Source organism: Phyllostomus discolor, chromosome 4 (assembly GCF_004126475.2).
Source record: "Phyllostomus discolor isolate MPI-MPIP mPhyDis1 chromosome 4, mPhyDis1.pri.v3, whole genome shotgun sequence".
NCBI lineage: Eukaryota > Metazoa > Chordata > Mammalia > Chiroptera > Phyllostomidae > Phyllostomus > Phyllostomus discolor.
Genome location: NC_040906.2, coordinates 42,954,897 through 42,969,540, shown reverse-complemented (window position 1 = coordinate 42,969,540; position 14,644 = coordinate 42,954,897). Strand labels below are relative to the sequence as shown.

The window sequence follows — 14,644 nt, the reverse complement described above, 5'->3', positions numbered from 1 at the left end:
TTTGTGTTCTGTGTTAAAATCTGGAAAAGCAAAAAATAACTAATGTAATTGAACTGAGCTTAATGTTTCACTTTTGATATAAGCTTTCCCATTTCAAACTACCTAATTTAACCTGAGTATGTTTTCTGTTCTAACCTGAATTTATGGCATTTAAAAAATTCAGCTGCATAAGTATAAAGATAGATGGCATTTACTAGTATAATAATTTCCTCATATAAAATTGATTTTTGCCTTCTGCAATATAATAATTCCAATAGCTGTACTGAGCACCTACTTTATTCCATGCGACTCGCATCACCTTGGGAAGGTGTTTCACAGATGCGGAATGTGCTGACGTTAGCTATATTGCCCTAGGCCATACCATTAAAGAGACAGAAACAGATTTCAAACTTCGGTCTGACACCAAAGACCCTACTGTCCCACTATATCATGCTGGATGGAATTGAACACATGTACTATAAATTTGTTTCTTTCTCCATCTCGTAAGCATCAGTGACTTAGACATTATTTTTATGCAAAGCTTCAGCAATGTGGATTTGCGGTTGGTCTGTAATACAGTACTTGTTTGGAAAAACAATCCTTGAAGAAGCAAACAGCTAGACTCTGGCATGGCATTCATTCTTGAATAAATGAAACCCCTTGGACATTTTTTAAAATCTCAAAGTTGAGAATACAATTTTAATCTCTTACTTTTTAAAATAGCTTGCTCTTTCAAGAATTTTCTTCTCTATTATTTCTGTACTTAACATATTGCATTAAAAATTACCACATAGAAGAAAACATAGGATTGCACTATTGGAGATTCAAATTGCTGTTACCTACTGGCAATTTTTTTCTTTTATTATTTGACTCTAGTAGTTTCATTTTTAAATATAAAATATGGCTCATTATTGCTTTTTTCAAGGATTCCTTGTTGTCTAAAAGTGTATTTAAACAATAACAAAACTAAATAAGATAGGTCTTAGAGAAACAACATGAAACAAACATTTCATCCATTTTATTATCCATTCTGAAGAACATAAAGAATAGAAAATTTACTTCAGAAGAACTCATCATTTCTCGTGGGACTGGCACTGTACTAAAAATAGAAGGGGTGCAGGAAGAATACTGAGAAATGCTCTTTAGTCTCTCAGATTACAATTTGGCTGGGAAGTCAAACATACCCTCAGAGGCTAGTCATATTATTTACTGCACAATTCAGTCCCCAAATAAATGACATAGACATTCAGTTGCATATCAGGAAATTGTGGGAGAGATGTGACTGGAACTGGTGGAATGGTGCAGTGGTAGAAATGTTCTGGCTCAGTGGGATCTTGAAGATCATGAAGGTATAGAACAGAAATGAACTGAGCATTGAGGATATACAGTCAGCAACAGCCAGTGGCAATGATGGAACTTAAGCTGGGAAAAGCTTCTAGGTAGGGTGGGTCCCACCAGGGTCCTGAATGAAACTGAAAACAATATACTTTGTTCTCTGTGGCTTTTGACCAGAACTTTTGAGTGCCTTCTCCTTCACTCTCACCTTTCTGCAGGCAGCTAGACTCTGGCCTATTCTGAAGGGCCATTAAACTGTTAGCTGCTTTTGCCAAAGGACTCTTGAAGGCTGAAAAATCTTGGAAACTCAAAGAAGGGTAACAGTAAAATTTTAAACCAATAAGAAAGTAACATTGTTCTGGCTCCCTTAATAATTCCTAGAATACATAAGGCCCAGAATGACATTAAGATGGTTTTGTAAAGTTAGTCTGGATTTTGGATTATAAAATTATAGCTACCGGTAAATAGCAGTTCACATCTGATTTTGAAGAGGATTTTACAGTCTTCCTGCTGAGAGTTTTAAAAAATAACAAAAGGGAATACTCAAGCTTATTTGAAAAACAGTTCTGAACCTTGAGTCATTTGTTTCTCGAAGCATCTTGGTGCCTCAAAATCCAAGCACATTTTCCCAGCTATTATTCCTTGCTCTATTTTACTTGCTCTCTCCATGTGAAACTTCAACGTGGAATTTCCACATTAAATTTTCTTTCTCAACTCATTTGAATACGTAACACAACTACTATAAATAACTTTCTTAAGCATGAATGTAGAACTCCACAAAGCATGGTCTGTCCCAGTTTTGACATTTTGAAAAGACAAGGACGACGAGGGCGCACTTTTCTTTCACCTTTTTCCACAATTCCTTTGGACTCCTCGAATAATATCCAGCACTTGTTTTGACGCGGTGAAAAGTCCGTTTAGGGAGACCTGGCTTTTCTACACTTTGCTTGGGAGTACAGAACTTGGGAGGAAGAAACCAAACTAACAAACAAATCTCGCCCACCGCCCTGGGCGGCCGGCTCCAGCACACAGCGCCCGCAGCGCCCTCCGCGCCCCGCCCCACGCGCCCCCAGCCGGAAGGGGGCGTGGGACGCCGCCGAGGGAGGGGCGCGCAGACGCGCCGCGGCCGGCCGGGCCCCAGGCGCGTCGGGCGGGGGGCGGGAGGCGGGGGCCGAGGGGCGGGGACCTGGGAGCGGGGGCTGGCGGGCGCTAGGTTCCCGGCGGCGCTCGTTCGGGCTACTCGCGCTCCCGCGCCCAGCCGGCTTAATGTGAAGCGCCGGCCCTCCGCCTCCTCCCTCCCCTTCCTTCCCTCCCTCCCTCCCGTCCCCTCCTCCTCCTCCTCCTCCTCCTTCTTCTCCTCCTCCTCCGGCGCCCGCTGCCCCGGGCCCCCAGCCCGGCCGGGCGCTGACAGCAGGGGCGGGGGTCTCCGCTGCCGCCTGGTCTCGCGCAGGCTCCGGCGGCTGGGGCAGCGGAGCCCCTGGTGCGGCCATGGACCGACCCCTGTCGGCGGAGGCGGAGGAGGAACTGGAGTGGCAAGTGGCGAGTCGCAGGAGGAAGGCCTGGGCCAAGTGCCGCGGGTCCTGGCAGGCGTCGGAGACGGAGGACCTGTCCACAGAAGCGACGACGCAGGACGAGGACGAGGACGACGAGGAGGAACTCCCGGACGCGAAGCTGCCTGCGGCCCCGGCGAGAGGTCGGTGCGCCCCCGCGGGCTGCGGGGGGTGGGGGACTCAGGGAAATGCGGGCTAGCGGGCTGGGGGAAGTCTCCTGCGCCTCCGGGCGACTCGGGGCAGTGGTGGATGATCCTCTCGGCCGGGAGGAGAGGAGACGCTTCCAACCTTTAAACACGCGCGCTTGGCGAGGCGTCCACGGCGTCAACACAGACACCCCGGTGCCGCCCCGTTTCTCTTCAGAGGGACCATAAGACAGTTGCTTAGGCTGCATTTTGCCCTCGGTAGATTTTCCTCCACGAAAGTGTCCAGGTTTACTCCACGGTCGGAGTCCTCCAGGTGTCGGTAGCAACCCGTCCCTTCCCTCTGCCCCGCAGGAAACGTGCCCAACGAGAAGATCGCGATATGGCTCAAAGACTGCCGGTGAGTCCTCGCTGGCGCCGCTCGCGTCCTGGAGGGAGACCCACGTAGTTGGGACGCCCGAGCCTTGTGACTGGGGCCACGGTCCCTGTGGGTCCCATGGCCGTTGTAAGCTGTAAACCGGACCGTGAGTCTGTGGATAGCTTGCTTCTTTAAGCGGTTAGAAATGGAAGTACTGTGACTGCTAATTATTTGGTGACCGTGTTACCTTTACAGTTGTTAGGACTTGAGCTCCGCTGCATGATTTTAGTTTGCATCAGAGATCGCATACCTAAAACAGATGATCACGGTATGCTCTTCTGCTTGCCTTGCTTTCGAAAGGATTTTTCACATTTCATACAATATTTCATTTTGCTTTTGTTTTGACATCTCTACATCTGGCTTCCAATCGTTTCCCTTTCGTCTGTGTTTTAGTTGAGTTTACTTAACTACAGTACACTAACTGGGTTTTAGGTTTTTTGTGTGCCTTAATTCTGTTTGGAGAGCTATTAAAACTAACTTTGTTCTTGTAGTTTACTTCTTGAAAATACATTTGTCAGATGGCGCTGGAATTCACGGAAAGGAAATAGAGCTTTGAAGGCATTCAGACTGCATAAATCTGTTTAATTACATGCTTTGGGAACTGGTAGAAACATGTTTGATAAAGTACAGAGGAGCTGAATCATATTGCAAGTAAATCTTACCACAATGAAATGTGCTTGTTACACATTTTAATTTTTTCCAATTTATTTGCTGCTTACAAATCTCATGTGAGGAATGTTGCTGTTTAACTTCATTTAAGATGTTTGCTTCTGCACGTATTTTTTGCCGTGTCATTTTGGGATTTTCTTCATCTTTTGTTCAAGTACCAGAGTTTACAGGGAGGGAAAAGTGATTCTCATAGATACCAGTTTATTTTTCTGTCCCAAAGATAGATAAAATATTGGCCACTACTCTAGCGATGTCCTGTTTTGATGAATTGCCCGGAGCCTTCCTGAACACTCTTTATTACAGAACTCCTTAACTTTTATTGGGGTGTCATAAACCCTCTGAGATACGATGAAATATATGGACCTTCTCTCTATAAAGATGCACAAAAAGTGTTTAGGAGCAAGGGAAGAATCACATTATGTTTATAATGTAAAGGAATTAAGATTGTATAAGAGATTGTATGAAGTATCAGGCAGATCTCCTTGATTGTCTCAAGTATATAGTAAATAAGTGTATCTTTTAAGATAAATGCATTGGGCCAATGCTAGTATTTACCAGGACATATCATGTCCAAAAATTCCAGAAGTTTTATTGCTAATTTCAATTTATGTAGGCAGATTGATAGTCTGCTGCTCCCTTTTCTCAAAGGTTTCCTTTTTGTTCCCTATAGTTGCACCTGTTCTGTACAAAGGTGGCATTCATTTGTACCTAGGAAAGCTAAACAAGTTTTTTAATGTTGGCTTTATTATCACAGATTTGACTTCTGGGATATATGCAACTGTAATCTCTTTTCTGTAACAATTTAGGATCCTTCCCAGAGTTGAGCATTTATCTACTTTGTACATTATATACAAATGGTCTGAAGACAGCATTTTTCCTGGATTAGTTCTTTGTTTTCTCATTGCTGTCCATTTCCCAAGTAAAGATACCATGCTGTCTTTCCTTAAAGGGAATCTTTATTTTGATAACCATTTTTTTTTTTGGCTAAGTGGAAACAATTTGCTTGAATTAGCAGCTAAGAAGGGACAGAGTTTTTGATAGAATTTGAAAGAGAGCAGTTACAAGAGTGAGATACTTGTGTCAGGAAGGAGAATGCCAGTGCTATTCTGCTTGTTTGCCACTTTGTGTCAGTGCACAGACCAGTGGATACATCTACACAAGGACTGATACAGTATTTTGTCCTAAGAACGTAGCCATCAAGAAGAATGACTTTTTTGATGGCATAAATTAGAGTTTTATGAAAACATATGCAAAAACTTAGCTTAGTTTCATTAATATCTTTAAGGCACTAATTTTACTAAAGAAGGATTGATTTTCAAAGAACTGCTATTGCTTATATATTTGCAGAAAGTCAGTATTTAAGTGGTATTTCAATAACATTTAATTTGAAAACTGATATTTTATGTGAATCCTATGTCTGATAGAATTTTAAACAGGTATACATTGTTATAGAAATAGACCTTCCAAAATAATCTGTTTCTTTAACACAGTTTTGAGAAAGAAGTGAAAAACATTTTTTGCGTTACAAAAGAAATTTCAGTTATCTGTGAACTACAAGAATGTGAAAAGGATTTTAATGATGGCTAGTTCTTAAGATTGGTTCTCAAGCCCACTTTTTAGTGTTTTTCTTTTCAGAGTTAAATGAAGAATATATATACACTTTTTAGCTTAAAAAAGAAAATAAATCTCTAGCTTCTAATATATATATATCTAATATATATATATACATATATATATATATACATATATATATATATATATATACACACACACACAGACACACACACACGCAGTTGGGGTAAGGGAGTTGCCCAGTGATGCTCTAAAATGCAAGTGATAGTTTTAACAGATAAGGTTTAAGAAAACTGTTGAGCCTTATTTCTAACTGGAGTCTGACGTTTTAATTTTTTAAGGTAAAGATTTGCCCTTTTTAAATTCTGTTTTCTGTTTCTAGGGAGAGGACTGAAGGAAGTAGACATTTTCTTAATTCCTGTTGCCACTCTCTTTTTGTGTTCTTGTAAAGAAACTGCCAGTTCATATCATTTGTAATTGTCGTTCTTGTTCTTAATTGCTGGCAGATCAGATATGTGATTAAATCATTTCTGGTAAACTGATTTGACATAGGTATTTGCTTAGTTAGTAGCGTATTACTTATGTAACGCACTTGCATTCCTTGTGTGTTTGGGAGGAGAGTAACATTGTGATTAGAAGCTTGTTTAGCTATATAACCTTTTAAGTGTTAAGCTTTGCAGTGACAGCTCTCCAGACAGCTTTTCAAGACTAAGGCTTGTATGTTTATGTGGTTTCAGTACCCCTTTGGGAGCCTCACTGGATGAGCAAAGCAGTAGTACACTCAAGGGTAAGAAAAAGTTGCCTTTCCAAATCTGTTGTTTATGAATATCCTGCTTTGGTTGTTCTCTGAGTGAAAGTGTGTATGTATGTAATTATAAAAGCAGTGTTCATGTTTAAAATATGTTCTGCGATAGAAGCCAAAAGGGAGAAATCTTGTCAATAAACTTTAAAACAGTGGGAAGTTTAATTAAGCAAGTTACCAAACCTTTGCACAATGTGAAATTCATATTTTTATTGTCCTGGTTAAGGTATTGTAAAGACTAATTAAATATAAAAATGTGGTATGATACCATAAGGAAGATATATATTGAGTAAGCTGCTAGATCCACTGCAATGCTGCATTTCTTTGCTTACCTTAATGAAATTGCCACACCTGAAATTTACCACCTGCACAAAACAGAATTCTAAAGTTCAAAGTACAACAAGAATGTGCAGGTGGTGGCAAGGCGTATGAGAAAACGTTTACACCAGTATCAGGAAAATCTAGCTCTAGCTCCTGACTTAATATAAGTGGTGTGAAAGGAATGATTGCTCCGGGATCTGGTTTTCCATGAAATTCTTGGGTAAGATGTTATCTGTTTGAACATATTCAAAGGCTTAAGTGTTAAATGACCCGTAGATCAGCTTCTAAGAACTTTACCTGGCTGCAAATCATGGTTTCTTTATGATAAAGTTTATACTTCCTTCTTGAAATTGTATAATCAGAATAATTTCTGAGGGCATTCAGATCTGAAACACTTTACTGTATCTTATATTTTGTTTGGTGAGTCTGGTTTACCAAGACGATGATTTTACAAGAGGGGTCAGGAAGAACGAACACCAGGATGAACCTTCTGATGTTTCTTTCAGGTGTGCTTGTGAGAAATGGAGGAAGTTTTGAAGATGATTTGTCACTGGGAGCTGAAGGTATGCTTGAGGAGAACTGTATTTTCATATAGTTTTACAATTAAAAAAAAGAAGAGAAAGTTGATGCGCTTTTAGGTTTTAAGGTCCTCATAACTAAACTTAAAGGTCTTGAAAATGGCTCAGGCAATTTTATAGGGCCTTTTATATGTTAATAATCCAGTCAGCCCCTATAGGATACACACAGGAAAGGCTCTGAAAGACCATGTGAAATGTCCGTGTGTCTTCCTTGGACTTAACTGTTTAAAGGACCTGTTTGGAGGCAAATAGTGATGATATCACTGAGGGAAGAATCATCCCACAGAAGGAAGGAAACTTAAATTTGTATATATGAGAAAATGAAGCTTATTTGTAAGTTTTCACAGATTATATAATCTTTTCCTGTGGGTTTATGATAAAGTTTTCCACAACATAAAATTAAGAGTTTATTATTTTATTATTTTACTGGTACTTTAAGGATATTTTAATATCCTTGATGGTTTGCCATTTGTAAATCAATCTGTATGATTTAGAACCTTCCAATAAATATTGAAATGTCTAGAATATAGTAGTTTTTACTATCATTATTAATATGCTTTCAAGGAATAAACTTTTTGTAAGGAGCTTTAGCTTATTGCTTTCCAGTCAGTACCGTTGAACATGTTTTCTACTCATTTTAAATGTATTTCAGTATTATTGTAAATAACACTTAGACATTTGTTGTCGTTTCTTTGCAATATGGAATTATTTTTTTAAAACTTAATTTTTTAGAGCAATTTTAGGTTCACAAAAAAATTGAAGGGAAGTCACAGAGATTTCCCATGTACTTCCTGTCCCCTTGTATATCGCCTCCCCCATTATCAATGCCCCCTTCCCCACAGGGGTATGTGTGTTACAGTTGATGAACCTACGATGAAGCCCTGTGATTACCCAAAGTGCATACATTAGGATTTATTCTTGGTCTTGTGCACTCCATGGGTTTGGACAAATGTGTGATTATATGTAGCCATCACTAGAATGCCATATAGCATATTTTCACTGTCCTAAAATCCTCTGTGCTCTGCCTGTTTGTCTAGATTGAATGGTTGTATTTATAGGAAACCATACCATAAAAGGGTGTCCCAGGGAAGAATGGAGTTATAACTTTGTTTTACTGAAAATTATTTCAAAATTGTTTTTATTCATTCAGTAAATATTTATTGGGTTGCTCTTTGTTAGGGATCTCTCTGGTAATGTACAAATAGATAAGAAATCATCATGGCTTTTCGCAGATGAGAAATAAAATGAATCTGATGTGCTGAAATAGATGTTTTAAATTAATTTCATTCTTTATGCTTGTCTTAAAAGGTTAAATGAAGTAAACTTAACTTACTCTAAACTTAACATTAATGATGTTTACCTGTTTAGAACTTGTGAGTCTGTGATAAATTTGAAAGGCAATTTTTAAAAGAAAACTTACGTTGAAAAAAGTAGAAATTTTTTCAAGTGTGTGCATTCAAAAGTGGTTGTAACTGGAGTGACTGTCCAGCATTAAAAACATCACATAAGAAATTGATACATACTGTTGTCACACTTAAATAATGCTGAACCATGTTTTTGCTTTCAAGATATTCTTTATTAACAGTTTTGACATTGAATAATTAAATACACCACATGTGGTATATACCTTTTTACCACTTATTTCTAAACTGTTAAGGAAATTTGATAATCTATATATCTTTGTATTTAGACATTCAGTGGGAGTAGTTTTACATTCCTAACTCACAAAAACACCCTCCAAAAGCTACTGGTTCTTTTCTTATCAATCTGTATATTGCTATTAACGATACAGATTTAATGAGTAAAGACCAGAGTTTGGCATATTAGGTATTTAGTAGTGATATTGTGGCTAACTTGCTTTCTTGATAATTGTATCATAGTAGTTACTGTCCTACTAACAATTGTATTCGAAATTTATTCTTTTTATCTGCAGCCAACCAACTTCATGACACTGATGCTCAAATTGAAAACGGGTATGGAACTGTGTTTGTTTTCTTCCTTTTCAAAAATGAAGGATATCTAGGAAAATAAGGTTTTACACAGTCTAATTTTGTTTACAGCAGTAATATCTTGGCCAAAGAGAGAAGACTACAGTACCATCAGAAAGGGAGAAGTATGAATTCCACTGGCTCTGGGAAAAGTAGTGGGACAGTCTCAAGGTAACTCAGTATGAAATTATGCTGTAAGTGTGTTGTGGATAACCTACTCTCGCCACTTTCAAACTTGGATTTGGCTTAGTAGTATAAAATCCAAAGTGTTTCATGGTTCAGCATGATTGACAGGAGCTGCTGCTGCTTTTTAAAACATTAATAATAAAAAGCAACAAATATGTTTATAGTGCTGTTGGAACTCATCAATAAGTATTTTGAGGCCTACCAACAATTAGAAAGAGGAACTCTGTAGTGGAGTGACTTCTTCCCAAATTCTTCATTCTGATGGGGTCTTGAGTTACTCTGACATAAAAATCAGAATAAACTTTTCTAATGTAAAGCTTGATATTTAAGCATAGATTTTTTTCTTCATACTAAACCAAAGCTCTTAAAATATATATATATATATATATATATATATATATATATATATATGTCAAAATAAGCAAATACAAGTGCCTGTGGAACCAGTTGTCCAAATTATTACATTAGAGCCTGAGCGTTTTATCTGAAACCAATAGAAATTTCCTTCTGTTCAAGTTCTATCTCTAATAGTCCTGTTTTTCTCAGTGAGTCTCAGCTTGCATTATCAGTGGTATGAGCGGATGGATAATAAATGTTCAATTCCCAAAGTCATTAGCTTAAGAAGATACCTTCTGTCACCCATATCCACCTTTCTCCTCCTACTTTCTGAGTGGAAGTGGTTAGGGAAAAGTTGAAAGTAAGCTCCTCCCTTGCTTTCCTGAGATCAGGTTGTTACCTGTATTGCTCTCCGGGGACAGCCAAAGAGAGCAGCAAAGCTCAAGTTCTACAGAATGCCACTTGGTACCAAAGTTCTACCAGGTTCCTAATGTGTTTTCCCTTTTTCACTTCTTCTTTACTCTTTTTATTCCTATTCTTCTCCATCTTTCCTCTTATTGTTTTAGCTGCTTTATTGGGAATCTCTTAAAATGACAAAGAAAATAAGGTGAGGAATCACTAGAGAATCTCTTACTGAGTGTGTTCTTATGGGTTAGCTCTTTTTTCCAATACTGAGAAGCCTGAGGAAATGGACCTTTTTTAAAGGATTATTTATCACATTTAGTACATAGTGTAAAAAGATACGGAAATAATGGTTGAAAGCTGTAGAAAAGGATTGTATCATAGTGATGCAGTAATGTGAATTTATAATGTAATGTGGACTTATAAACTTATTTTATATCTTGTTGTCCCCCCCCCCCACCTTTTTCATAGTGTTTCAGAATTGTTGGAACTTTATGAGGAAGATCCTGAAGAAATTCTTTATAATCTTGGATTTGGACGAGATGAACCAGATATTGCTTCTAAAATTCCACCCAGATTTTTCAGTTCATCATCATTTGCCAGAGGAATAGATATTAAAGTATTTTTGAGTGCTCAGATGCAACGGATGGAAGTAGAAAACCCAAATTATGCCTTAACAAGTAAGGTTTTTAAATGTTGGCATATTGCTTTAAGAATTATAGCATCCACAGCAAGATGGTCTTATTTTTATAAAGCCTTACTAATTGCTAGGACTACCACTAGAGATTTAATATAGAGGTTATCACAATAGTTATTTTACTTGAAATTTTTATTATTTACCTATTCTTCCCCTCCTCCCAAATTCTTTTTTTAAAAGATTGTATTTATTTATTTTTAGAGAGGGGAAGGGAGGGAGAAAGAGAGGGAGAGAAACATCAATATATGGCTACCTCTTTCGCGCCCCCTTCTGAGTACTTGGCCCACAACCTAGGCATTTGCCCTAGACTGGGAATGGAACAGGTGACCCTTTAGTTCACAGGCCAGTACTCAGTCCGCTGAGCCACACCAGCCAGGGCCCAAATCCTTAAGTGTTACCTTACAGAGTGACATTTGCTACCCTTGTAGAGCAAAACTTACTTGTAAAACCTTAGGCTCATAGCTATCTTCAGATGACTTTTGTTCAAGAAGAAGAGAAGTCGGGGAAGGGCCTTGTTACTATAAAATGAAGTCAATGTCAGTTGCTTTTCTGTAAATCTAAAATAGCATGGCTAATTTGGTAATTTTTATGCATATTATATCTTTGCTTATTTTTCTTTGTTGACCAGAAGTTCTAAAAATAGGATCTCTAGTTAGTCCTTGGATTGGCTTTAAGAAACCTATAAATCTACCCTACTCCCCAATTAAATGTAAAATATGTACTTCTGTATACTTTATTAGGAGAACATTTGGAAGAGACTTGATGGAGTCCAAGGCCTTAAAACGGAATCACAGTCATAGATCAATTCTTAGTCCTTTTCTATTTTAGTCAGTATTATTATGTTTTGTTCTTTCTGATTTTTAAAACTAAATTCTGGTGCTTAGAGTGAAAAATCTTCTCCACAGTAAGTGCAGAGACGTTTTAAGTGTTCAATAAGGGGAAAGTTTTTGGCTTCATAATCTTTTTGATCTAAGTGCAGTCTTTGGATGTCCTGAACAATAGTTATGGTTTTACATATAAGTATATAAAATTAACACCTTTGTTTTCTCTTGGTAGGCCGTTTTCGTCAAATTGAAGTGCTTACTACAGTGGCCAATGCATTTTCTTCTTTATACTCCCAAGTCTCTGGGACTCCTCTGCAGAGAATTGGAAGCATGTCCTCAGTAACCTCTAAGGAGACAGACTCACCTCCACCTTTAACCCGAAGTAACACTGCAAATCGCTTAATGAGAACACTATCAAAACTAAATTTATGTGTTGATAAAACAGAGAAAGGAGAAGGTAGTCCTCCGCCACCAATGGAAAAAGGAAAGATTCTGAATGTTTCAGTGACTGAAGAAAGTGGCAGTAAAAATGATCAAAAGCCTCAAAAAGTTGTAAAGAAGAAGGACTCATCTTATATGTTGGCTACAGTTAAAGAAGAAGTATCAATTAGTTCAGCATCTATTATGGAGAATGCTGACATTGATAGACTTTCTGATGAAGCAAACAGTAATTTTAACCAAGAAACTGAAAGTGAACAAAGTAAAGAAACTCAAAGTGATGATAAATTGGGTGAGGAATCTGGTATTATGGAATCTGACTTAGGTAGCAGTATCAACATGGCCAGCCACAGTGAGCTGGAACATAGCAGTGAGGTGAAAACTGTTCAGATGTCCACAGCTGAAAAGGAGCCATGTGCGCCCCTGACGATCCCATCCATCAGAAATATAATGGTACAACAGAAGGACTCCTTTGAAATGGAAGAGGTAAGTAAAATGTTACTAAGACTTGTTTCAAATAGTAAGTTAGGAAGAAAGTGCCAAAAATATTTTAAAAATGAAAGGTGGCTAGTAGATTTATACTAGGAAAAAAACCTTAGTTTTGACTTCTCAGGTTTTTTGTTTTATGTTTCACAAACCAGTAAGTGGTCATAGGAATATGTGAAGTCAAGGTCATGGTACAGTTTATCAGCTCCTCTGGATCCTCTGTGGTCCACTTCTGATAGAGTACTTGAACTTTAACCCCTGTCTCTCAGTTTAAGATTTTGATGCCCAGAGAAAGTCCTGAGAGAATATTCATATTCAAGTCAATATTGCATAATAGTTAAAAACACAGTCTCTGAAATCAAACAGATTTGAGTTCTGGCTCTGCCACCAAATGGCTGTGTGCCTTTGGGCAAGCTTTTCTTAATGTATCTCAGTGCAGAGGGTAACCGTGAAGGAGACCCTGAGAGTGGGTTTCAGTATGGCACTAGAAAGAGCAAAAAGAAACGTACTCGAAGGGGAGGATACCTCAGGAAGGAGGTTTGGAAGGCCACTGAATAGGATTTCTGCAAGCCCAGAAGAGCAACGTTTGGTTGCTTTTTTCTTTCACCTTTGATAGTCGTGCTAGTTTACGTAAACTTTGAGTTGAACAAGATAAAAATAATAATTTTGATTAGGTTCATATAACACTGCTTTTGAATCGTGGGAACTGATTCTTGTGAGCTGGAGCTATATAGCTTGGGGCAGAAAACTCCACTTTATCAAGAACCTACCCTACCATGCGGCAGGCACTGTACTAGGTCCTCGAAGTACTTTTCTCTCTCAGTGTGGGAGGCAGGCCGTGGCAGTCTCATTTTACAAAGGAGGAAAGTGAGGCATATATATATATATATATTATATATATATGCATATATGTGTGTATTATTGAAGAGTTGTGGCTATAAATATGCAATTTTTCTTTTAAAAATTTATTACAGAATAATTTTTCCTAGCTCACAGGGGTTTTAGAATCATATGTCATTTTGTTAGGGGGTTGGAACATGGGATATAGATAGTTGAGGCTGCCCATAAATGCCCTGTTAGGTGAGTGTGTGTCTTTCATCAGTGAAGATTTTTTACTTACTGCAAAATTTCAGTTGTTGACATAGCCATTTGCCTCTTGGAGGTCTTTTACTCTATCTTTTAATCCTTTAATTCCAACTAAAAAATGAAACTAAAAGGGGGCTGGAGCAGCCCTTTGAAATATTTTACAGTATTTTGGTAAGCTTCTTTATTTTGTACATATTTTCATATTTTACTCCTTAATTCCTAATATATTATTTTAATGAATTTAGAAAATTACTACTTTAATGAAAACTCCTTTTTGTTTCACACCATTGTTCGATTTCTTTTTGACTCTGCTGTGATCAGAACTCGTCCTAGCGGTCACAGAAGTGTAACTGCTTGCCTTCTGTTAGGGGCCTTCTCTGTGACACTCAGATATGACCATTTATTTTTTTGTTTTAATACAATAGAGTATAAAAATTTAAACAGATTATGTTAGACTTGCAAATCTAATATCTGTGACTCAGATGAGAAGACACTCTCTTATGCTGCTTTTTAATTTCTAGAATTCCTGAAATCTACGCTGTAGTTTTAAAGAAATTATTGATACCATAAACATAAAAAAGGTCTTTAAAAGGTTTATAGAATGCTAGATAGATGTGCTTTGGCCACAGCTGACATTTAATGACAGACTGGTGTTTTTTTGTTTTTTTGGTGGTTTTTTTTTTTTTTTTTTTTTTTGCTCCCTCTGCTGGCAAAGAGTTCTTAATGAAAAGAAAGTAATGTAACATTGAACATTATTTTGAGATACAAGAGTACATGCATTGATGGTTGCAGAATAGTGGAATATTTTGTTTTCAAATAAAGGATATATGATCA

At 38.0% G+C, this 14,644-nt stretch overlaps 1 protein-coding gene across 3 annotated transcripts in view; it reads left to right on the top strand.

Annotated features, from left to right (window-relative positions):
- Nucleotides 1–2,664: 2,664 nt before the first annotated feature.
- The window catches only part of ITPRID2 (ITPR interacting domain containing 2), a 36,615-nt gene continuing 24,635 nt past the window's right edge, over nucleotides 2,665–14,644 (top strand). Inside the window, exons 1-8 of one of the 3 annotated variants that reach the window (XM_028508416.2) lie at nucleotides 2,665–3,007; nucleotides 3,362–3,407; nucleotides 6,404–6,453; nucleotides 7,296–7,352; nucleotides 9,301–9,340; nucleotides 9,428–9,526; nucleotides 10,751–10,959; nucleotides 12,033–12,724. In XM_028508416.2, the coding sequence (XP_028364217.1) occupies nucleotides 2,803–3,007; nucleotides 3,362–3,407; nucleotides 6,404–6,453; nucleotides 7,296–7,352; nucleotides 9,301–9,340; nucleotides 9,428–9,526; nucleotides 10,751–10,959; nucleotides 12,033–12,724 (1,398 nt within the window). In that variant the 5' untranslated portion in view covers nucleotides 2,665–2,802. The remainder of the gene's footprint in view (nucleotides 3,008–3,361; nucleotides 3,408–6,403; nucleotides 6,454–7,295; nucleotides 7,353–9,300; nucleotides 9,341–9,427; nucleotides 9,527–10,750; nucleotides 10,960–12,032; nucleotides 12,725–14,644) is intronic. The other 2 variants (XM_036023222.1, XM_028508415.2) reach the window with 2 other exon arrangements.